The sequence below is a fragment of the Centropristis striata genome, chromosome 22 (assembly GCF_030273125.1).
Source record: "Centropristis striata isolate RG_2023a ecotype Rhode Island chromosome 22, C.striata_1.0, whole genome shotgun sequence".
Classification (NCBI taxonomy): Eukaryota; Metazoa; Chordata; class Actinopteri; order Perciformes; family Serranidae; genus Centropristis; species Centropristis striata.
The window spans coordinates 3,096,884-3,120,000 of NC_081538.1; the positions used below are offsets into that span (position 1 = coordinate 3,096,884).

The window sequence follows — 23,117 nt, forward strand, 5'->3', positions numbered from 1 at the left end:
TGTTTTGTAAAAAAAAAAAAAAAAAAAAGTGAACCTTTTTCCATAATAAAAACATGACTTTTGCTGTCAGCAGTGTGATGTCCTCTGGGATCTCCGTGCCTCTTAATAATGTAAATTCAGGCCGCCAAGCCACATGTATATTTATGTGAATAGAGTATGCACTGAGTGTAGATTTGGCTTTAATTCCTGTCGCTGCATGCAAGCATACACCTCCATCTGCTGCTCAGAGAAGATTGGAGGGTGATGAAATCAAAATGTACAGTTTCCAGTGGAGCTAATTTAGGATAATATGTGCGTGGGCTGTTCAAGACCAGCTTAGAAACCACTCCAGTTTGCAAATATACTCGCATTCTGTGCAAGCAAGGGGGCTAAGAAAACATTAGCTCCTGGCAAGGTTATTATAGTTAACGAAAACTAACGAAATAACGAAAACTAAAATTGAAAAAACATTTTCGTTAACTGAAACAAAAATAAAAACAAGAGTTTTAAAAAAAACGATAACTAACTGAAACTGTATTGTGTGGTTACAAAACTAACTAAAACTAACTGAAATTATCGTGAAAATGTCCTTAGTTTTCGTCTTTGTCAACTTTTTTCATACATAATTCAGTGTTTCTATTTCAACATGCAGGAACACATGGTGAATATGTTTACTGAGACTGGGATGTTTACACTCCAACCCAAATACAAAACACCCCAAACTGTAAGAGTTAATAACCTTATTGGGGCTGAGATGGATAAACCAAAGGAAATGAAGGCACATACCCATTACAAAAAAACAAAAACTAACACTAAAACTAATAAAAACTAAACTAAAACTAAGCATTTTCAAAAAATAAAAACTAAACTAAAACTAGCAAACTCACTCTAAAAACTAATTAAAACTTACTGAATTTGAAAACAAAAATTAACAATGAAATTAAAACTAAAACTAATGAAAAATCCAAAAGTGTGTGTGGTTGACCCAACTTGAACGGACTACAAAGTAGCAAACTGCCCCCACCCGGCCAATCACAAGCTCACAAACTGTCAAATTAGGCATCGCTGATCAAATATCAATCAAGATTCTGTTACTGCGTCGCCGATATCTTGCCTCAAATGTTTTTGGAAACACATGAACTGTGTAGCTCAGGAGTCTGCATCTTTTACTTACAAAAAAGAAAACATGTTTGACCCCTCAGACCTTATTACAATGCCTACTGAGTCTAAATTAGATCACCAACATTACTTATAGGTCATAATGAGTATTTAGCCCTTCACATACTCCACAAGAACAGATAAATGTGTTCTTGTTCTCAGGGTGGTAAGAACAAAGTAAAACTCTTTCTGATTACGACATTTCATACTTCACAAGAAACTCTATAGAACTGCTGCACTGCAAAAAAAGGAAAGTTGGGTGAACTCAAAATTTCAAGGCAACACACTTCGATAAAATTTTAAGTTGGACAATTAAACTAAATATTTTAAGTTTTGTTTTTGAGTTTGCTCAACTCATTTCTCTGGCACGACTGTAACGCTGCTATGAAATGTCAGCTAATGTTGTGACCACAATTTTGAGTTAGCATTGATACGCTAATGGCTACTCTTGTAGCTGTAACAAGGAGTGCCGCTAGCATCAGTTAGCCACTAGCTTTCGCTAATGATCGAATTTCATAACAAAAAAAAAAAGAATGCCGTATATCAGCTAAAAAAGTTTTTACAATTGAAGACTACAAATTGCTTTGGACCTACACTAATGATAAAATAAATTAAATTTTAAAGAAATAACAGTTTTATTTTGTATAATTTCCACAGCCAAATGTGGCTCTGGAGTGGCAGGTTACCTACCCCTGGTGTAGTTAGAATATAATATTGGAATAGTTTTATTTGTCATTGCACAGAAGTACAGCAGAAATAAATACAAAAAAAAGCAGCTCTCGTTTTAGTGCAACAGAATCCAATCATTTAAACAGAGTAAAAATAATATAAGAAAACCTATTAAAAAAACACAAGAAGAAGAAGGGGGAGCAGCAGGTTTGGGATACTTACAGGGAAAAAATGGGATTTATTGAACGTAAAATAAATATATTGCACTGTTGTTCCACAGAATGAGATGTTTGTTTCTGTTTCTGTTTTTTTTTATTTCAAATTTATTTCTTGGAGGCGTTCTTAGTTGCTGAAAACTTCTTGCAGGCAAGCTATGGACCGTTCTGAGGAAAAGCACAGGTGTTACTAATGACACTAACGATGTTGCTCTGTTCAAGTATTCCAGCATGAACGATACCAGGAGCCTGAAATCAGAGCAGGTAAATGGAATTCAACATTAATTTTATCATGTCCTTGTCAAAATGTCTTGTGACAATAAATCACAACTAATAAGTAACTTTTTCTCCACAGCAGGAGAATCACAGGTGTCACTGATAACACTAACGATGGCTGCAGTCCACTCGGTCGCCATGGTAACCGAGCCATCGTTATTGTTATTAAGGACACCTGTGCTTTTGCTGCTATGACGAGTCAAACTGTCTGCAGTGGAGAAGGTTGCAGCAGATTTTGCAAATGAGCAGAATGGTAGCAGCAGTTAGTGAAACGAGATAAAGAGTAAGCATAGCACAGTTCAATGCCTCACCCTGGTGTTTTATTGACTTTTATTGAGAAATGGGGTCCCACAACCCCCCAAAGCTCAATGTATTAATATATCAACAATGATAAATGTAAAAAGGATGTTTTTTCCCCCTCATTTTTTCTTCTATAAAAACCCAAAATGTAGAATTGGGGCAGTAACACTTCTACATGCCACACAGCAATGTTATGACAAATAGGGGAATATTTCATGTAATATGGGCTATCCATGAACAAATACTATATTATACAATGGGGTCTTAAAGTCTGAGACTTACTTCCATGCAAAGCTAGAAATAAACAAAGTTTGAGGATTCATAAACTTTTAAAAACACAAAAGGTTTTGTTTTAACTATTTCTGCATTATTTTTAGGTCAGAGGTGAAACCGAATCAACTTAACTCCTTTGTACAAAACGTCAGATTTCCTTGAGTTGTGTCCCTGTCATTGAAGCAAGCATTCAGATAACACTCTTTTAGCAGGTGATTGTAGTATTGTGATGGCATAAGAACATATTAAATCTTATCATACTTGTTATTCTAAGCAAAGAGGGGCATTGTCAGTGTCAAATCACAGCTAAACAAAAAGTTTCTAAAAGGGAAGTGCATGAAACTCTAAAACACTTTGCAGGAACTGGTTCAGTTTTTATCAAAAAAGTAATCGTACCGTCTGACGATTCATACATCAAACTGTAACTGCAACAGAATTTGCTCAAACAGCGAAAGTATTGTCAAAAGTAGGCTGTGTTGTGTTGTTCTCAGAGGAAGACTAACAATTTCTAAACCACTTCTCTGGAGGGGAAATAAGGACAAACACTTGGGGCGGGCTAAAAACTTTGAGCAGGTCACAGTGGATGGCTTGAAACTAATTCTGTTTACTGGTGAATCCAAGTTTGGGAGTTATGGCAGTGATAAAAGTGTGTATTGAAGGTGATGAACAGGAGCCCCAAAAAAACAAAGGTTTTGAATGCTTAAATATCATCTTTGCCTTTTTTAAATGTGGCCCCTGCTTTGCCCCCCACAGTAAAATTGGTCTAGAACCGCCACTGGTCTTCCTTAACTAGTTTGCATTTAATTGAGACTCCTAAATATACTTTTGTGTGTTTGACGTTTGTGTTTAAACGATAAATAATTTAGAAAGGAAGTGATTCCTCTCCGGTGCCATCTTGGTTTCATTAGAGGCAGAACAGAACAGTGCCACGCTCTCTTTCTCTCAATGACAAAACACACACACACACACACACACACACACACACACACACATGCAGTTCTGCGAGCGGAACCACTAATTAGCCTCGGTCTTCACACAACATGTTGATATCATCTGATCATGCAGACATCAAAGCATTTCTAATCACATGCCAGGCTTGGAGCACACCACGCTGTAAATATTTAAGAAGATATCAAACTTGACTCATTGACTTGCAAGAACTCACAGCCCCACTTTTTAAACATTTCAAACTGAACTGGAAGTTAGCATAAATCTGCGAGGACATATTTAGTTACGTAATAATAAGAACACTGACTCCAGAATGTATTTGTTATGCATAGAAACAACCTTATTTTGAAACACCATCTGCTAGACTCATCGAAGAATCTGCCCATCTCACCCGCAGGACCAATTAAACCATCTCAGAGAGTTTACTGAGAGATGATGGCCTGGCTCTGGGAAACAGCTCCAACTTTAGCAGTACCATCAAACAGCCACACACACACACACACACACACACACACACATTCTTGTACTTCTATCTTTGTGAGGACCCTCATTTGAACGGTAAGGTTAGAATAGTTTGGGATTTTTCAATAGTTTTAGTTTTAATTTCGCTGTGAATTTTTGTTGTTTTAATGAGTTTTTAGAGTGAGTTTGCTAGAGTTAGTTTATTTTAATTTTATTTTTTTTAAATGCTTTAGTTTTTATTAGTTTTAGTTTTTTGTAATGGGGTGTTTGTTGGGTGGGAGATTAAAAGAGGTCACAGTACATTTTGCCTTTATTTCCTTTGTCTTATCCATCTTCGTTATATATGAAAAAAATTGAAATATGACGAAAATGAAGGATATTTTCACTATAGTTTTAGTTAGTTTTGTAACCACACAATACAGTTTCAGTTAATTATCATTGTCATGTAACCTTTAACCCTTAAAACAAAGTCTGAAATCTCAAAAAAGCCTTTAAAGAAGTGAGGACCGGCCGAAATGTCCTCACTTTGGAAAAATGTCCTCACTCTGTTGGTTCAAAACTTGTTCCGGTCCCCACTATGTAGGAAATACAAGAACACACACACAAACACACACGCACACACACACACACACACACACACGGCTCCACACATTGAGCCACAAGGAATGAATAAATAAGGGAGAGGAGGAGAGTGAGTGTGATTGTTTTTTCTTGTTATTGTTTTTTGTGGTCCATTAAAATGATGAAATAATAAAAAAATATGTCACTTGGGATTGTGGGATGGTAATGTTATGGGTTTTCTTAGCTTTTATACAGTCAAATATTATTTTAATGTAAAACATAATAATGACATATTTCATAATCTTGTGGTGTTGGATGGATTCCACTACAGTAATGCAATTTTCATGTTTAATCCATTTAAGTACACATGAGTGTATCAACATCAGTAGATAAAGTTGAATAAATAAAGTTCTGGGTAAATAAAGTGATAATGTAGTACAGTTTATGGATAAAACAGCAAATAAATTTAATAACTACAACTTCTTTCTTATTTTTTCACCATGTTTTTGATACTTTATTAGAGGAGTTAATACACAATTTAATTAGCATATAAATTATGATGGATATATAAATGTAAATACATAAAATTAGTCATAAAATGATATGTTTAACAGTTTATGGATAATACAGCAAATACATTCAATAACTACAGCTTCATTTTTTTCCACCCCCCCTTTTAAAAAAAAGTCTTTATTACAAGAGTTAATAGAAATTTACATTTGTTTTCATGTTCTGCTCTTCGTACTTGTAGCATTCCTGCAAATTTATGTTTTATAGTGAGTGACTAATAATTGTAACGAAATTACATGTTAAACAGTCTGTGGATAATACAGCAAATAACTTAAATAACTACAGTACATTTGTGAACATGTTATTCATACTTGTAGCATTCCTGCAAATGTATATGTTTTATAGAGAGTAAGTAGTAATTGTAAAATCTGAATAAACAATAAGGTAAATAAGTAGATAAATATATAAAATAAATGCACCAAAACATCCCAGAACAGTCCCCTGATAACTGTGATAGCATTGTTAGTCCAAAAATGTCACAGAAATGCCGTGATTTACACTTTTCACGATTTGAAAAATTTAGAAAAAAGGCTTGACCCGCAGTATGGCGCTCTTGTTCACTTCTTTCCCAGGTCACTTTGGATTAAAAGCCAATGAGGAAACACTTTGATAACCTCTTCTTCATCTTACCTGCGGGGTTGAACATACCACTGCACTGCAAAAAAGCCAACTTGTATTTTTTGACCTAAAACAGTGATTTAAGTTGGTAAAACTTGGAAATATAAATGATTGACATTTAGGGCAATAATGTAAGTTAGCACAACAAAGGAAGCCAGTTGTATGCTCAAAAACAAGTTTGTGAGTTGTTGTTACTTATATCTTTAAGTTGGGGTTCACAACAAGGGACAATAGTTCTGATAACTCTTATTTATTTGTTGTGAAATGCAGGAAAGCGGTGAAATTGGTCATTAGCGAAAGCTAGCGGCTAACTGATGCTAGCGGCCAACTGATGCTAGCGGCTAACTGACGCTAGCGGCTAACTGATGCTAGTGGCGCTGCTTGTTAGAGCTACAAGAGTAGCCATTAGCGTATCAATGCTAACTCAAAATTGTGGTCGCAACATTAGCTTACATTTCATAGAGGCGTTACAATCGTGCCAATTCAGCACATTGCAGAAGTTAGCAGAAGTAAGGATTAAAAGTTATTACAATGTAAAATTATAAGTTAGTGCAACTTACAGTTGAGTTGACAAAAATCTGAATTCAGAGTTGAGCAAACTCAAAAACAAAACTTAAAATATTTAGTTTAATTGTCCAACTTAAAATTTTATCAAAGTTTGTTGCCTTGAAATTTTGAGTTCACCCAACTTTTCTTTTTTTTCAGCGTGGGAGTTGGCGCCAAGAGGCCAAATAGTTTGCATAGTCTGTGTCACAACCTTCTGTTCCAGGAAATTGAATCAGTTTCATTTAGCAGAAAGGAAACAATACGAGCAAGTCATCCTGTTTAATTATAAGTACTAATACCACACTGTGAAATTACTCCACAAAAAGTAAAAGTCCTGCATTCAAAACTTACTTAAGTAAAAGAACAAAAGTATCAGCATCAAAATGAACGTAAAGTATCAAAAGTAAAAGTACTCATTATGCAGAATGGATTCACTCAGATTATTTTATATATTCCAAATATAGTATTGGATTATTATTGTTGATGCATTTATCAAAGCAGTGGTTGATTTTCTAAAATTTTAACTACTTAATATACTGTTATGACATTTTATTTATATATTTAAAAAGTCTAATCACCTTAAATGTATCATGTTGTTTTATGTTAAATTTTGACCTGAAAAGTAACTAAAGCTGTCAGCTAAATGTAGTGGAGTAAAAAGTGCAAATTTTGCCTCAAAATGCAGTACAGTAGAAGTATACGTAACATACAGTACAGGCCAAAAGTTTGGACACGCCTTCTCATTCAATGTGTTTCCTTTATTTTCATGACTATTGACATTGTAAATTCATCAAAACTATTAATGAACACATGTGGGATTATGTACTTAACAAAAAAGTGTGAAATAAGTGAAAACATGTCTTATATTCTAGTAAGCAAAGGGTGGTTACTTTGAGGAATCTAAAATACAAGACATGTTTTCAGTTATTTCACACTTTTTTTTGTTAAGTACATAATTCCATATGTGTTCATTCATAGTTTTGATGCATTCAGTGAGAATCTACAATGTAAATAGTCATGAAAATAAAGAAAAACGCATTGAATGAGAAGGTGTGTCCAAACTTTTGGCCTGTACTGTATAAGTTACATAAAATGGAATTACTCTGTACAAGTACATGTACCTCAGAATTGTACTTAAATACAGTACTTGAGTAAATGTACACGACTGCACTGCACAATATGTGGAGCAGCCAATGCTATCTTAACACCTTGACCTCTATTTCCAAAATGTTGCATAATTCAACAGCGACCTCTGCTGACAGTTTACCTTTAGTACAATTGGCTCCGAATCTGTCCTTCCCATTAAATATGTACTGTAAAGCCCCTTTAAAACAGATTTGGATGAAGTGGAGGAGGTGAATAAATCCCTAAGAAAAAAAAACAGGCCTGTAGTAATGCAATAAGCCTCTAGTCAGATATGAAAAAAATAGGATAAGATAATTATCTTTCTATTATTATCCATTTCACTGACGTGGCCGCAGGGCAGAAGAGGAAATGCAAATAAAGACAATAAACCACAGTCAGCGTAGGTAGAGTGTTTGCATAATGTGTGTAACAACAGACGTCACTGACTTGGGTGTGTTGGAAAATCAAACCAACAGAAAGCTGTGCAACAAGTTTTCCAGCTACTGTGTACTTGCAAATTGTCTCTGGGTCTAAAATAAAAAAATAAATTAAATAAAAAGCAGCTCTCCTGCATCATTGCCTTTTGCAGCACAGTCATTTTATCCCCAGTAATAAATAGATGAATAAAAGATGGAAATGGAATAAACACATGAAGATTTTTTTTTTTGGTTTTAACTGGAAATTTATTAATTTATGAAGCTCCTATGTTATGTTGTGGATCAAATTGACCTATTTCAAAGTACATAAAAATGCTTTAACATGCTTTTTAAAAAAATTAAAAATGAGTGAATTATCCTCATTGAACCATGACCTGTGAGAGGTAAAGGGCACCATTGCACAATATGTTAAGTGAAATGGTTAGTAATGGAGTTATTAATGAAATATAAACAATGTTTATTATTTTCTTTTAGTTCCTGACACAATTTTAGGAATTGACCCACACCCATTATTGCTGTTCCTGAGAAAGAACATATATCAATATATATCAAAGAGAAATTGGCTTAATGTGTATTAAATGTTATCAAATGTGAAAAAAGTCAACTTGTAATAATTTGTAACATTTTTAAAAACAGTATTTAAATAACTACACTAACAGCAGTGGGACTGCTTCCTTTGAAAAAATAACTAAATATATGTAAACATAGGTTTCCTTCATGTAACAGCAGAGTCCTTTAAAAATATAGTTTAAAAAGTGTTGTAAAAATATCTTCAAGAGTCATGCTACCCAGATAGTTTGAGGTAGACATGTTCATATTGCACATCCTCAAGATCCTCTCTTGACCTTATTTGTACTTAATCAAATACTCTGGGTATATTTGATTTGGATCAAAAATAATAAATATCCTGGGATCGGTAGTATCATCCACACAGCTATCGTGGCTGTTTTCAGAGCATCCATGATCGGGTTTTACAAAAGATTCTTGTCCAACAATTGATTTTCCGATCATCACCCGAGCCAAAAACATTATTTTAGTGTATTCACCCTGTAGGTCCCTGCTGCCACTGCTGTATCTGTCTGCAAATGATGCATGCTTTGCAAAATATATTCCTAAATGAAAATAAAGAAAGATCAATCAGACACAAATTTACAGATATAATATATATATATATATATATATATATATATATATATATATATTATATCTGTAAATTTGTGTCTGATTGATCTTTCTTTATATATATATATATATATATATATATATATATATATATGTAATTGTTGCACAGTCATTTAACTTACCTCTGCCGTAAACGCAGGCATGTTTTCCAGATAACCGTAAATCAAAATTATATTTGCAAATGGCGGCAACATTTGCGGGATCGGTCCCGTGAAAGAGTCTTCTTTCTTGAATTTCGCTGACTTTTTGGATTCTCAATAACTGCTTCTTCTTCCTGTAAAACATACATAGAAGGAATGTTTTATTTATAAATAAGGTTAATGATGATATGAAGGGTATGGAAAGAGATAAACTCATAGACCTGCTTACCGACAGTACATGTCCCACAGGTCTAGGTTCTGTATTCTGCTGATGGAGACAATAGATTTGTCCAACAGCCCATCCTTCTTCACATAATCTGCCACGGTGTGATACTCAGGGGTGAGTTTACTCAGAGTGATTAACTGTAAAATGAATTAAAATACACTGTTAAAACAAATACTGAAGAATGAATTTCAAATTCTGAATACCAGTGGCTGTGTTAGATGCTATTTATAAACATAGTGAAAGTAAAAACATTTGTATAGTAGTACAATGCTGTAATGTTTTGTGACCTTAAAATTACTTCCTTGTATTATTCTTGATGTTCTTATAGTAACAATGTAAATGGCTTTGTCAAATGAAATGTCCAACGTACAAACCAAACCAAAGACCTTAGTGTCATGTTTTGTTTGTTTGTTTTGTCTTTTATTAATTTGTTTACTTTAAAAAGTAAGTCACAGACCAGACTAGTCGAAAAGTTATCATTTATAAAAAAATAAATAAAAATAAACATATATATGTGTGTGTGTGTGTGTGTGTGTGTGTGTGTGTTTTTGTTTCATGTAAAATAAAAACAAAATCTATTTAAAAAACAAACAAAATTCATGTTTTTCTTTTGTCCTAACCCAAACAAAGATGCTAACTGGAAACTAGCTAACTTGACTGCAATGCTAATACAGGAGAGAAAAGACAGCTAGCTTGCTAATTACATAGCTAGCGCTGTTTGTTAGCGATAATCAAAGGTTATTATATTTAATAATTTATAATTGAAGTGAATGTGGCTAATTTACTTTGGAAATTACAAAAAAACTAAGGCCAAAATGTTAAAAAAAAAAAAAGTAGGACTATGAAAGAAATTTGAGTTTCCAGCGAGCTAAATGCTAAACATTTTTCAACGTTTTATTGCTTGCTACTGTGGTTCTAACTTTGGTTGTGTCTGTTCATAAGGATTAAGGGTGCTAATTCTTTTGTCACATCCTTTACAAAATATTTTTTGATGTATTAATTGTGAGTCTTTGTCACCTGATATGGACAGGTGAGATCAACATTTTCCCAGAAGACAGGAGCAGCAGTGAAGCAGGGGCAGCTGTGGGAGGGAACAGAAACCAGTTTCAGCTGTGCTTTGTTTGGTTTCACTTTCATTTAGTAAGAAACCATACTGACTCATTCATGACTTAGTGCTGTGAGTGTAAATTGTTTTCCACACTATATTATATATTTTAAACCTCATTTCACCTTCTCTCAATGTTGTAGCTCCGAAGGATTCTCCTTTGCTTTCCTGTGACGGAGTCGGTCTGTAACATTGCTGAACAAAAACACAGATGTCAATTTATAAGTTCTTTAGAGGTAAATTAGGACTTGATGTGAACAAAAATATGTAGTCAGATACCTGGAAAATCGATTTTGCTGTGATAGCTAAATGTAGATGTAGTTACCACCCCTTTTGAGTTCCTTTGGTAATAATATTCAATATCCTCACTGCTTAGGGCGTGATTGCATTGGTCATCCTGCAGGTAACAATAACAAATAACTATCACTTAGACATTCTGCTTTATATAGACATAATACTTCAGATAATAATGAAGATTTACCTCAAATCTGTGCCACCTTCCACAGTCGGCCAGGTAATACCAACTCCATGGGACATCTGATGTGTCCATTTCCTCCACTTCATTGTTCCACATTGTCCAGACAGAAATTAAATGTCCAGACAGAAATTAAATAGATATCACAACTCAAGCTAAATAAACAACGCTGGTCTTTCTCTCTCTTGCTGCTCAGGCATCTATTACAGTAGACATAGGTGTTTCTGCCTCTTATGAATTAGATCCTGTTGATGGCCACACCTACCAAATGAGATGAGGCTGGGTTTCTTCCTGCACTTTAAACTGGCAGACAAAATATCTCTGCAGTGTTCTTCTCTCTCAAAATAAGATAAAAAGTAAAAAAATTTGATATAAAGTAAAAATGAAGGTTCAGCCTTTCAACTTTTTATCTCATAATTGTGACTTAATACACGCACAAAAAAAAATCTCAGCAAAGCCAAGTTTTAATTTTTATATTTCAACTGGCAAAAATTGTCTTCCATAGAAATGTCTTCAAAAAGAAATACTTTAATATGTTTCTGTTGAAAAGTTTATTATTTTTAACATGTGTAAATTACAGACACACACATATAGCCTCACACACCCGGACACTCACACACTGCTGTCGTGTTGTGACTGAAGACATCGGGTTGTTTCTTCACTTGTCTGCATTAACTATGAGGAAATGCAAAGAGTTGCTTAAGGTCCAGTCTCGTACTGTGATGCCACCATGTGGTGAAATGATACTTATTCATTCTGTGGCTCAAACACACACACACACACACACACACACACACACGCACACACACAATCATTCAATGAATTCAACTAATGCACACAGCAAAGCAATATTACATTTTATGATTAATTTTCATTACAGTACTATACATGTGCTGGCTACATTCATTTTTTAAGATAAATTTACACCGGGTGCAAAGATAACCTGCGTACTTCTTAAAGGTGGAGTCTGCAGTTGTTTTGGAGAAAAAATGTTAATACTTCAACACCACACCTGCAGATTTACCGGATTGTTTCTGTGCATGAACGCTGGATTTCTAAGTCCACACAGAGAACAGTCGGCTGCTGGACTGTGAGTAGATATTTGCTTAATTTGACCAAAAAAACCCCCAACCCATATTGGATTTCAAATCGCAGACTCCACCTTTAAAGCAGCAGTGTGTCAGATTTTGCGGCATCTAGCAGTTTGGAGGATGAATTTCCTTTTTTAGAGAAACTTCGCTGGCTTTCACACAGTGTAAAAAAGCAAAAGGCCATCTCTAGAGTTTGTCCCTCCTGGGCTGCTGTAGCCTCCATGGCAACAAAAACACAACTATTCTGTGTTTCAGATGGACATAAGCTCAATAAAACACTAGGGGTGTAAGAAAATATCAATAAAGTATTGCAATATTAGGTCTGTATTGAGAGAGCTTTAATCCATATGGCGGTGTGTTCTTTATACAGTTTTCCTAAAATTTGATTAAAAATAAAAAAATCCCACTTCACCTTGCTTACAATTTCGCAATATATTGAATTGTAACCTCTCAAATCATCAGATACTGCCACTACACAGGTCTCGAAACAATGTTATGAATGCCAATAGATGCCGCTAAATCCTGCACACTGCTCCTTTAGAGAAACACAGGCGGTGACATCACACTCATATGGTTTTAAGTCAAATGTGATGCTAGAACTGATCTTGTTTTGGTTTGGAATGAAGTTCAAAATCTAACCTCAGCCATTTTCAAGTCAATGGTCAGAAGAGATACACATAAAACATATTGCTCAAGGACCACAAGTGAACACGACATCACGACTTTATGTCACTGTGACACGAATACAAATCCTTTCATGGAAAGGGGGGAAAGTGCACTGATGCATGGTCTAAAAAAATGCAGAGGTAGAAGCGTTTTTTTTGAATAAAAACAAACATAAAAACCCATGCCTACATAATACATTGTACTAGGTACACACAGATGTTGATGTCACTAACTGGACAGTTCACGGTGCTGAATGAGTGAGCAGGAATCTGTTTTTGGTTTCGTCTGTCTACATGACTTGTAAATAAGCTCATGCGTGGCACTGTGGATGTGGAGGGGCTGTGGCCGATGGCAGGACATCACCTAGAACCTACAGGTTGCAAGTGCCACTCTTGTTTTGAAACAACTGTGCACAGATATTGAACAAGCAAGCACAGATTTCTGCATGTAATACAAAATTGCCACAAGGACTGACCTTTAGTCAGTCAGTTTTTTCTTTTTTAAATCCTTTTTACATTGCAGAAACATTCCAACCAAGGGCCTGTCTTAGAATATACTGTACAGTTTACAAACTGTACATTAAGTCTTTATTGTCTTCTTGTTTTTACAATTTTCCCAAAGGCACTTTAGATGCTCCAGTTAGGCACTGGATCTGGCTGAAAGAAAAAGTCCCTAAAGTCGCTTCTTTTTTCCAATTTTCGTCCCGTCCTGAATCCTAAATATTTCCATGTTTGAGATCCAGCCTCTATGAAAAAAATGTCTTCTTGTTCTTGTCTTCTTCAGTAGAACTCAATCAGATACTCTGGGTAAATCTGATTGCTGTCAAAAATGACATAAATCTTTGGATTGGCCATATCGTCCACACAACTGTCATAAAAGTTGGTGAAGCTAGCGTCCTTGGAGGGCGGCCTGCAGTACATCGGATGGCCGACTGTGTATTCTCCAACGATCACTCTGGCCAGGAACATGGTCTTGTAGGGCGGCTCGCTAGCAAATATTGGCGGGGCGAGTCCGTGTCTCTGTAGGGTGGTGTTGTGCTTCCCTGTGGTGTGACAGAATTTACTGGAGTATTTAGCATCCCGGGCAAAGTAGCTCCCTGTGGGAAAGGAAAAAATCGTTAAAAATCAGACAAAAAAACTGGTGTGAATTGTTTCATGATGTTGCATCACAACACAGAAGGATCTACCTTTGCCATAGACATCGCCATGGCTTCCTGTCAGCCGCCAGTCAAAGTTAAATGTACATATAGCTTGTATGTTGCTGTGTCCTGTGCCATGAAACAGCATTCGCTCCTCAATATCCAATGTGCGCTTGACTTTTCGCAACTGTGTTTTCTTCCTTAAGGGGGGGAACCAATGAATGACAACACAACACAGAGTATTGATCATCACCATGTCACTCCCACTCATTCTGTTGATTGACTTTAAAGCTGTGGTAGGCAGTTTATTGGGCAATAATTCAATAATAATTCAAGTGAGACTTTGGCCAGTCACAGATCATTTCAGAGAGAGCGTTTCTATTGGTTGATGGAGATGCACGTCCATAGGCGTGTTTACACTGAGTACTTCCTGGAAAATGGCTCCGCCCACTAGTTAGTTCCCTTCGGCCTCTGTTCCCATACAGGTACTTTTATCTCGGCTAACCAACGGAGTTCCGTTTTCTCCCCACGGAAAGGGCAACCCGGTGCACAAAGGATACTACTCAGTAACCGTATTCCACTTTTGATTGTTTTATTTGTATTTCTGAAAAGGGATAGCAGCAACAGTTAATAAACCTAAAAATTAAAGAATGCAATGTTTCAATTATTTGCATAATATGATCATCACAGCTCACTCACCTCAACCACCCAATAACAATAAGCAACAATAATAAATAACATAACCCATATTTCATAACAAATATCAAAATATCAATCAACTATTAATGACTAAATTAAACATCATATGCATTAATCAACATTTTATATTTATATTTTCATATTTTAGAATTTCATGAATATTATAATAATAAATGTAATAATAATAATAATAATAATTAATCCTTTTTTCATGTACAAGCACCATATTCAAAGCCTAACATGCATTAGTCATACACAACAAACGGAGTTCGAATGTGACAACAGACCGGCGTGGCAGTGTTGCCAACTTAGCAACTTTTTGTCTCTATATTGAGCAACTATTCAGACTCCTCTAGCGACAAAAAAAGCGACTAGCGACAAATCCAGCGACTTTTTCTGGTGTTATTGGAGACTTTTGGAGACTCGATCCTACTCTTCTTAACGAGTAGCACCGTCCCAAAGCACTCACAAGCGGCCCAGTCCTCCCGCAGTGGTCTCTCCAAGCTGCAGTCAGAAGAGCAGGAGCTGTTAACCCCTCCGCGTCCAGTCTGCAAATGAATCATGAATACGCGAAGTTGCCACCTCACCCGTACCCAATCAGCGTTGACTAGTAAGTAGCGGCTCAGAAAAGTACCTACCCGAGGCAGGTACTTTCTGAGGCGCTAACTTGTAAAGTTGTGCAGATCTTCAATGGATCCTCACTCCCAAGCCACACCCATAGCGGCTCGGTGAAAGCTTGATTCTTTAGCCTTCTGCTAACCAAAGCCAAAGGCAAATTCAAGCCCAAACTATTAAAAAAAGAGAGACTCTCTTGTAATGTTACACAGAATAACTAAAACTGTGTAAATGTTGTTCTTTTACACCCAAAGTTGCAGCACAGTCTACCAGGGTTGTCACATTACAAGAATTTCAAACTTGATACCAATACCCAGGAAAACTCTGGAAACTTGATACTGTTTTGAAAATGACAGTCCCAATAAAGACCAGGGTGTCGGCCTATCAGATGTTCAGCCAAGTTTGTTGTGCTAATTGACCCGGTTGCCACCTCTTTGTAGCATTGCAATTTGACTCCTGGCAATCTGCCTTATAAGCAAATATTTCCATATGGCACTTTTTTTCTTTTTCTCCAAACACTGATTGGGAAGGCTCTCCGTCAGCAGCAGCAGCACCTGCCATGTTTTTTTTGAATGTCATATAGTGTTCACGTTTGCACCGTAAGTGTAGCTTCAAGAATGTGTGGAAGCTTGATCCTAAATTCCAGCAATGTTTCGGTCATAGATCAACATTTAGCACCATGTTTATCGGACTCAGAGTGGCAGCCACATTGATGAACGCCGCCCTGTGAGCCTTTGGCTACGGTGAGCCCCTGCGGATTGGGACAGAGGGGGATGAGGGAGAGCTGCAGGAGGCATTTTTGTTGCATTTGTTTGCCTTTTCCAGTTTTCTGCCTACTTCAGCTTTAACAGAAGAAAAGCTTTATGTGTAGCAGGAGCTGAGAAAAGTACTACAATCACAGCAGAATTCTCCGCTAACACAAACAAGCATTTCTTGTCACTGTGCTGTCCACTCATAACAAGACAACAATTGTCTACCTGCAGAAGAATTCCCATAGGTCCAGATTCTGGATCCTCTGGATGGATTTGATTGGATGATCCATAGTCCGTTCATACAGCCTGGCGACTTCTTTAAACTCATATGTGTCTCTCCCGAGCTGGATGAGCTGCAAAAATCACAAATAAGTAAAAGCATTAAAAGTTATGGTGGGCTACACTGTCAAACCTTGGCTGGAAAGTAAAAAATAAACCAGTAAACAACTACGAAGCTCATGTTTTACAGGTTATTGTAAATATAATAAAGCAATAGGCATATGTTATTTTAGGAATAAAGAATCTGACTACTACCTTACTCAGTGTGTGTCACAGTAATGTGTGTTATTCTACTCACCTGATAGGGCTCATCTGTATTGATTCTCTCCCAATGACAGGGGACAGGCAAGGCAAGATTATCACAAATAAACCTGACGGAGTAAATGGAAGAGAGGAAAAGATGGGTCAGTAATTAAATTGCTATTCATCAGTATAAGACTAACTGCATTTACATCAGGGGTCTCAAACTCGCTGCCCGCGGGCCAATTGCGGCCCTCGTGACGATATTTTGTGGCCCCCACCTTGACATGAAAGTTTAATGTGAGTTTTATAGTAATGGCTCTTTACAGTGTTGTGTGTGGAAGGTCCCTTTAACTACTTTTTTTGGTAATTTTGTGTCTTTTTTTTGGTAATTTTGTGTCTTTTTCAGTCATTTTGTGTCTTTTTAAAAATATTTTTGGGGTCTTTTTGGTAATTCTGTGTATTTTATAGTCATTTTGTGTCTTTTTTAAGTAATTTAGTGTTTTTCAGTCATTGTGTGTCTTTTTTTTATAATTATGTGTCTTTTTTGGTCATTTTGTGTCTTTTTTTTTTAGTAATTTTGTGTCTTTTTTGGTCATTTTGTGTCTCTTTTTGGTCATTTTGTGTCTTTTTTTTGTGCTCATTTTGTGTCTTTTTCAAGTAATTTCTGGGTTTTTTTCTGTCATTTTGTGTGTTTTTTTTAGTAATCTTGTGTCTTTTTTTTGGTGATTTTGATACTGCCTCCAACGGCCCCCAGGTCATTTAAGTTTGAGACCCCTGATTTACATGATACCAATACGCCATGTCATTTAGGAAAGAAACCCTGTTCTAAGATATCTGTGCCTCATGCAGAAATCCTTCTTTTTGTTTTTGGAGAGCAGGTTCAGCTGCAGGGCATCTCCCTGTGGAGCTGGTTGGAATTTCACTTTTACATTCCTGAGGCTGACACATGCTTGAATACTGACCTTTGTGAGCAACGAAGGGTTAAATTGAAGACAGAAAAAGTTCCCCGGTTCCCCGCTCTAACCACCAAATCTCACCTGAAGCCAGTTGCAGAGTGGAGGGAGCGTTTGATTGGCCGCTGCTTCCCTGTCGTTACATTTATCTGTCGCATCACTGATGAGGAATTAAATGAAGATTAGAGTCACAGGAACAGGATTAACTCTGACTCATAATCTTTACCAGTATCCTTGACTGCTTTCTTTTCATAATTCTAGAGGCTGTTTGTCTGATAAAGTAGTACCTTTTATTTAACTTAAGCAAACTCATCATCATACCTGAGAAGTCCAGTCTGTAGGTGTACTTGGCTGTGTAGAACTCCATAACACCTCGTTGGTTTCTGTTGTAGCACTGTTCAATCTGAGCACTAGTTACAGAGCAGGCCGCACTGGGATCAATCTGACAGAGAAATTGATAAAGAAGCCGTTTAATAGACAGTTAAAATGATTAGTTCATAATTGATTCATTGTCAAAAAAAATTTCAAGCAAAAAAGGCTATTGTTTTTGTTTTTTCCAGCTTCTTTGTTGTGAGCATAGTTTATGATATTAGATTGAATATCATTGAGTTTTGGTCAGAGAAAACAAGTCATTTGAAGATGCCACATGATGCTTAAGGAAAGCATTTTCCCCACATTTTATAGGCAAACAATTGAGAAAATAATCTGCAGATGATATCACTAATGCAAATAATAGTCAGCTGCAGTCCTTGTCTGATATTTAAAGTACATGGTGGCGTAATCAAATGATTACAACAAAGTAAGGACAAGAAAAGCAGTGAATTCTGACTTAAATGGTTGGGATTTTTACTTTAACAATAACTTTAACAATCAGTTATGGACTGATTAATTAATTGACTTATCGTTGCAGCTGCACTAATGTTTAACATACATGCAGATTGTATGTAAAATGATGAGTTACAATGTTGATGTGATTTAATGGAAAAACTGTGTAATGAATGCAATAAGGTCAGTATAGGTCAGTTTGTATCAGAATGTGTGGTAACCGGATTGATCGTTAGAAATTTTGTAATAAGGTGATTGAGACAGGGCGAAGCCAGTAGACAAAGGGAAACTCCAAAGAGGAAGGATCGAGCCGAGACATGGAGTACGGTCGAATAGTCAAAAAAATCAGCTCCTAAGTCCTTTCCTAACCACTTTTCCTTAACCTCAATGGAAAACGTCACGAGGTCAAGGAAAGATGAGAAGGAGAATTCATGAGGAGTTAGGAGAAGACGATCGCGGTGTTCAGAGAATCCGACTGCACTTACACTCAGTCTACGTCATCACGCGACGGCGAATGTTGATGACGTCGAATGTCGTGGTGCTTATATGCTGCTACCGCAAGGAATTGTGGGACGGCATTACCTCCTTTCCTTTCGTAAAGGATGGTCCGGTGTATCCTATGCTAAAGGAGATACTAAAGGAAGCATTGAAGCTCCTTTCCTTAACAGTTAGAGAATTCGAACAGCTCTTATCATGGCGGCTACGATAATACTTCCGGGTCATTTCACTCAGTTAGGAAGGTTCCTAAGCAAATTTGACTATTCGACCGCAGCCATGGTGTATGTGCAGAACGTGTTGGGTCGAAGGAGACAAGTGAAGAAGAGGTAACTCTCACGTCTCCTTCTCCAAAACCTTCAAGTTTAATACCCAGCTACAGCTTCATTCAACACAGGCAGTTAGGATATCATGGTAAGACAATAAGTAGATTATAATCATTTTATTATTGAGATTTTTGAATATTTTAAGTGATCACTTTGGAATCAAATTTTGCTGTAAGCTTGCACCTTGCTATACTATCAATACATTTTCAATTGCATTTAAAGTGAAGTAGTGGACCTTAGATTTTTTCATCTTTTGGTATTAAAAGGTGGTGTGTAATAACTAGGTTTTTATTGGTTACCCTAGCCAAAGATATTTTAACTATCCTTGAGGCTTATTTTCACAGCCACTAAAATTAACCTAGCAATTTACCAAGTGCACAGATAAATAAGAGGAGAGCTGCCACTAAACGGGCGTGGCCAGTGTGGTATCTGTATTCCAGGGTTTCTCAACAGGTGCCACTCTGGAGTAAGCAGGATAGGCGTCCGGACCAAGGCAGTCAGAAGCTAGGCGCGTCTCCTCACCACCAGCTTAAATTATAGGTTCCCAAAATACCTGCTGGGATAATTTCCCCAGGAAAAGGAATCTGACCCCTTAGTGGGAAGCTGGTCCAGAAGTCCCTACTCAAGGGCAATCTCTGGGATCAAACAAAATATTTACGGTATTTAAATTTTTTACTGTATTCTTTAATTAGGTTATATAATAATAAATATAATCATTATTTTCTATGTTCATTCGATTGTTTTAGTTAATTTATATAATTAATTTATATATTAATCTGTGTTACCTCTTGGTATAGGTTGCTGCCTCTTACTGTTATTGTTTTTAATGGTTATTGAATGGCACTTGTTGTATGAAGCTCCTTTATTGTGTGGTTTATGAAATTAAATTGAATATCATTGAGTTTTGGTCGGACAAAACAAGTCATTTGAAGATGCCATACAATGCTTTACCTTTGCTTTGCTTTTACCCCACTTTTCCCCACATTGTATAGGCAAACAATTGCGAAATTACATTACATTACATTACATGTCATTTAGCAGACGCTTTTGTCCAAAGCGACTTACAATAAGTGCATTCAACCTGATGGTACTAGACATAGACCATAGGAATCGAGTAAGTACATAACTTTAAGAGCTAACTGTCATTGCTAAGGAGTGCTATATGTTAAAGAAGAAAAGAAGAGAAAAGAAGAAGAAATTTTTTTTTTTTTTTTTTTAATATATATATATCTGTTAGGTGACCATGACTTAACCGAGGTACTGTTGGAAGAGATAGGTCTTCAGCCTGCGGCGGAAGATGTACAGGCTGTCTGAGGTCCTGATGTCGGTGGGGAGCTCGTTCCACCATTTGGGAGCCAAGACAGAGAAAAGTCTGGAAGAGGTTTTGAGGCGAGTTGACCCACGCAAGGTGGGAGTCGCTAGCTGTTTGGCTGATGCAGAGCGGAGAGGACGGGCAGGGGTGTAGAGTTTGACAAGGTCCTGGATGTAAGTAGGACCTGAACCGTTAGCAGCAGAGTACGCCAGAGCCAGAGTCTTGAAGCGTATCCGCGCAGCCACTGGTAGCCAGTGGAGGGAGCGGAGGAGATTAATCTGCAGATTATCACCAGTGGTGGAAAGTAACTAAGTACTTTTACTCAAGTACTGTACTTAAGTAAAATTTTGAGGTACTTGTACTTTACTTGAGTATTTCCATTTTATGTCACTTTATACTTCTAATTCACTACATTTTGAGGCAAATATTGTACTTTTTACTCCACTACATTTAGCTGACAGCTTTAGTTACTTTACAGGTTGAGGTTTAACATAAAAAAACACTAAATTTAGGTGATTAGACAATTTTTAAAATAAACCTCATAACAGAATATTAAGTAGTCAATATGAGCCCTACCTTGAGAAAATTAAAACGCTGTATACATGAATGCATCATTAATAATAATATAATATAATATTTGGAATATATAAAATAATCTGAGCGGCTCCATTCTGCATAACGAGTACTTTTACTTTGATACTTTAAGTACATTTTGATGCTGATACTTTTGTACTTTCACTTAAGTATATTTTGAATGCAGGACTTTTACTTGTAGTGGAGTAATTTCACAGTGTGGTATTAGTACTTTTACTTAAGTAAGAGATCTGAATACTTTTTCCACCTCTGATTATCACTAATGCAAATAATAGCTGGCTGCAGTCCTAGTCTAATATTGAAATCTTATGGTGACGTAATCAAATGATTACAACAAAAGTAAGGACAAGAAAAGCACTTTGTGTTGCATTTTATTTGTATGGAAAGTGTACAAATAAAAGTCTGACTGATTGATTGATTGATAAAGTCGTCATGTCCTGTGAACTACCTCAAACATGTGCCACACTCCACACTCTGCCAAGTAGAACCAGCACCAGTTGGGCTCTGAGGTGTCCATCTCCTCCATCTCAGTGGACTCCTCCTCTGACGATCTGATGGCTAACATAGCTAAATCTGAAATTAGTAAGTAAAAAGACGCGAACACATTTAGGCAAATAGCAATTAAAATAAAAGAAAGTAAAGGGGCACGGTGATGTTATCCGTGTGACAAACCTAACGTCAATGAGATGTTTTTAAGCCATCGTGAGGGAATTTAACCCTGTAAACAAATTCAAATAATACAGGAAATTGCCATATCGAGCTAGCTATCATTAGCGGCTGCCGCACCCGACTCTTCTCAACTTAACTTGGTCTCTTACCGGTTTCCAGCCTCCCTGTAACTGGGCCCCTGTCCTTATCGGGATATAAATCCTTTATGCATTATGTATCGCAAAATATCACAGACTCCGAATGAGAATGGATGACGATACATAACATTTTTGTCCTCCTTTGCGTTGTTTACTTTTATTTCCGGGTTCGGGTTAGTCACGCACAGAACGTCAATGCGTCATTATGATGTAACTCCTCCCCCTCTTGATTGGAGCATGCAGCCCTGAGTTTGTGCCGTCAGGTACAGAATCTGCCCAGATACCGACCCAAAAGATATGATTTAATTAACCCTCCTGTCGTCCTTCCGGGTCAAATTGACCCAATCTGTTTTGACTATTTCTTCTTTCCTCCCTCCTCCTGCCTTCCTCTCTTCTTTCCTCCTTCCTTCCTTCTTTCCTTCCTCCTCTATCCTCCTTTCTTTCTTTCCTTCCTTTCCTCCCTCCTTCCCTTCTTTTCTTTCCTCCTTCCGCTATCTCCTTTACTTTCTCTCTTCTTTCCTTCCTCCTGATTTCCTCTCCTTTCCTCCTTCCTTCCTTCTTTCATCCTTCCCGCCTCCATTCCTTCCTCTATCCTCCTTTCTTCTCCCCCCCTTTCCTTCCCTTCTTTCTTTCTTTCTTTCTTTCTTTCTTTCCTTCCTCCCTCCTTTCTGCCCTCTTTCCTTCCTGCCTCCCTCCTTTTCTTCCTCCTTCCTTCTTTATTTTTCCTTCCTTTCTTCTCCTCCTCCCCTTTCTTTCCTCCATCCTCCTTCCTTTCTCTCTCCTTTCCATTCTTTCTCCTTTTCCTCCTCTCTTCTTTCCTTCCTCCATCCTTCTTTCTTTCCTTCCTTCTTTCCTCCATCCTTTTTTACTTCCCTTTGCGTCCTTCCCTCTTCTTCCTTCCTTGACCCGAGGACAACAGGAGGGTTAAGATGAAAGAACTGTACATAAATAAGTACGGACGATACGGAAGAGGATTAGGGCCACACAAGAAAAAATATTTGAGTTATTTTCAGTCAGAACTCAATTATTATTTATAATATATTTTATATAATATTTTA

The 23,117-nt window shown here is 36.8% G+C and overlaps 3 protein-coding genes across 3 annotated transcripts in view; 1 reads left to right on the forward strand and 2 right to left on the reverse strand.

The window, feature by feature from the left end:
• Positions 1-8,729: 8,729 nt before the first annotated feature.
• Positions 8,730-11,340, reverse strand: LOC131961044 (protein mono-ADP-ribosyltransferase PARP11). Its single transcript, XM_059326322.1, is given in 6 exon segments — positions 8,730-9,249; positions 9,442-9,593; positions 9,689-9,822; positions 10,703-10,766; positions 10,916-11,187; positions 11,272-11,340. Coding segments are annotated over 6 exon segments (957 nt in total). The 3' UTR covers positions 8,730-8,983.
• A 469-nt stretch (positions 11,341-11,809) lies between these two features.
• LOC131960259 (protein mono-ADP-ribosyltransferase PARP11-like) lies at positions 11,810-22,981 on the reverse strand. The gene is made up of 8 exons (XM_059325430.1): positions 22,072-22,981; positions 21,702-21,826; positions 18,023-18,143; positions 17,786-17,861; positions 16,804-16,876; positions 16,452-16,579; positions 14,209-14,360; positions 11,810-14,118 (listed from the first exon to the last, which is right to left on the reverse strand). Exons 2-8 carry the CDS (start codon positions 21,816-21,818, stop codon positions 13,802-13,804), a joined length of 984 nt encoding a protein of 327 aa, XP_059181413.1. The 5' UTR covers positions 21,819-21,826; positions 22,072-22,981; the 3' UTR covers positions 11,810-13,801.
• Positions 21,718-23,117, forward strand: part of LOC131960257 (sodium- and chloride-dependent betaine transporter-like) — a 34,406-nt gene continuing 33,006 nt past the window's right edge. The window contains exon 1 of the mRNA XM_059325428.1: positions 21,718-21,835. The gene's annotated coding sequence lies outside the window, so the exon portion shown is untranslated. The remainder of the gene's footprint in view (positions 21,836-23,117) is intronic.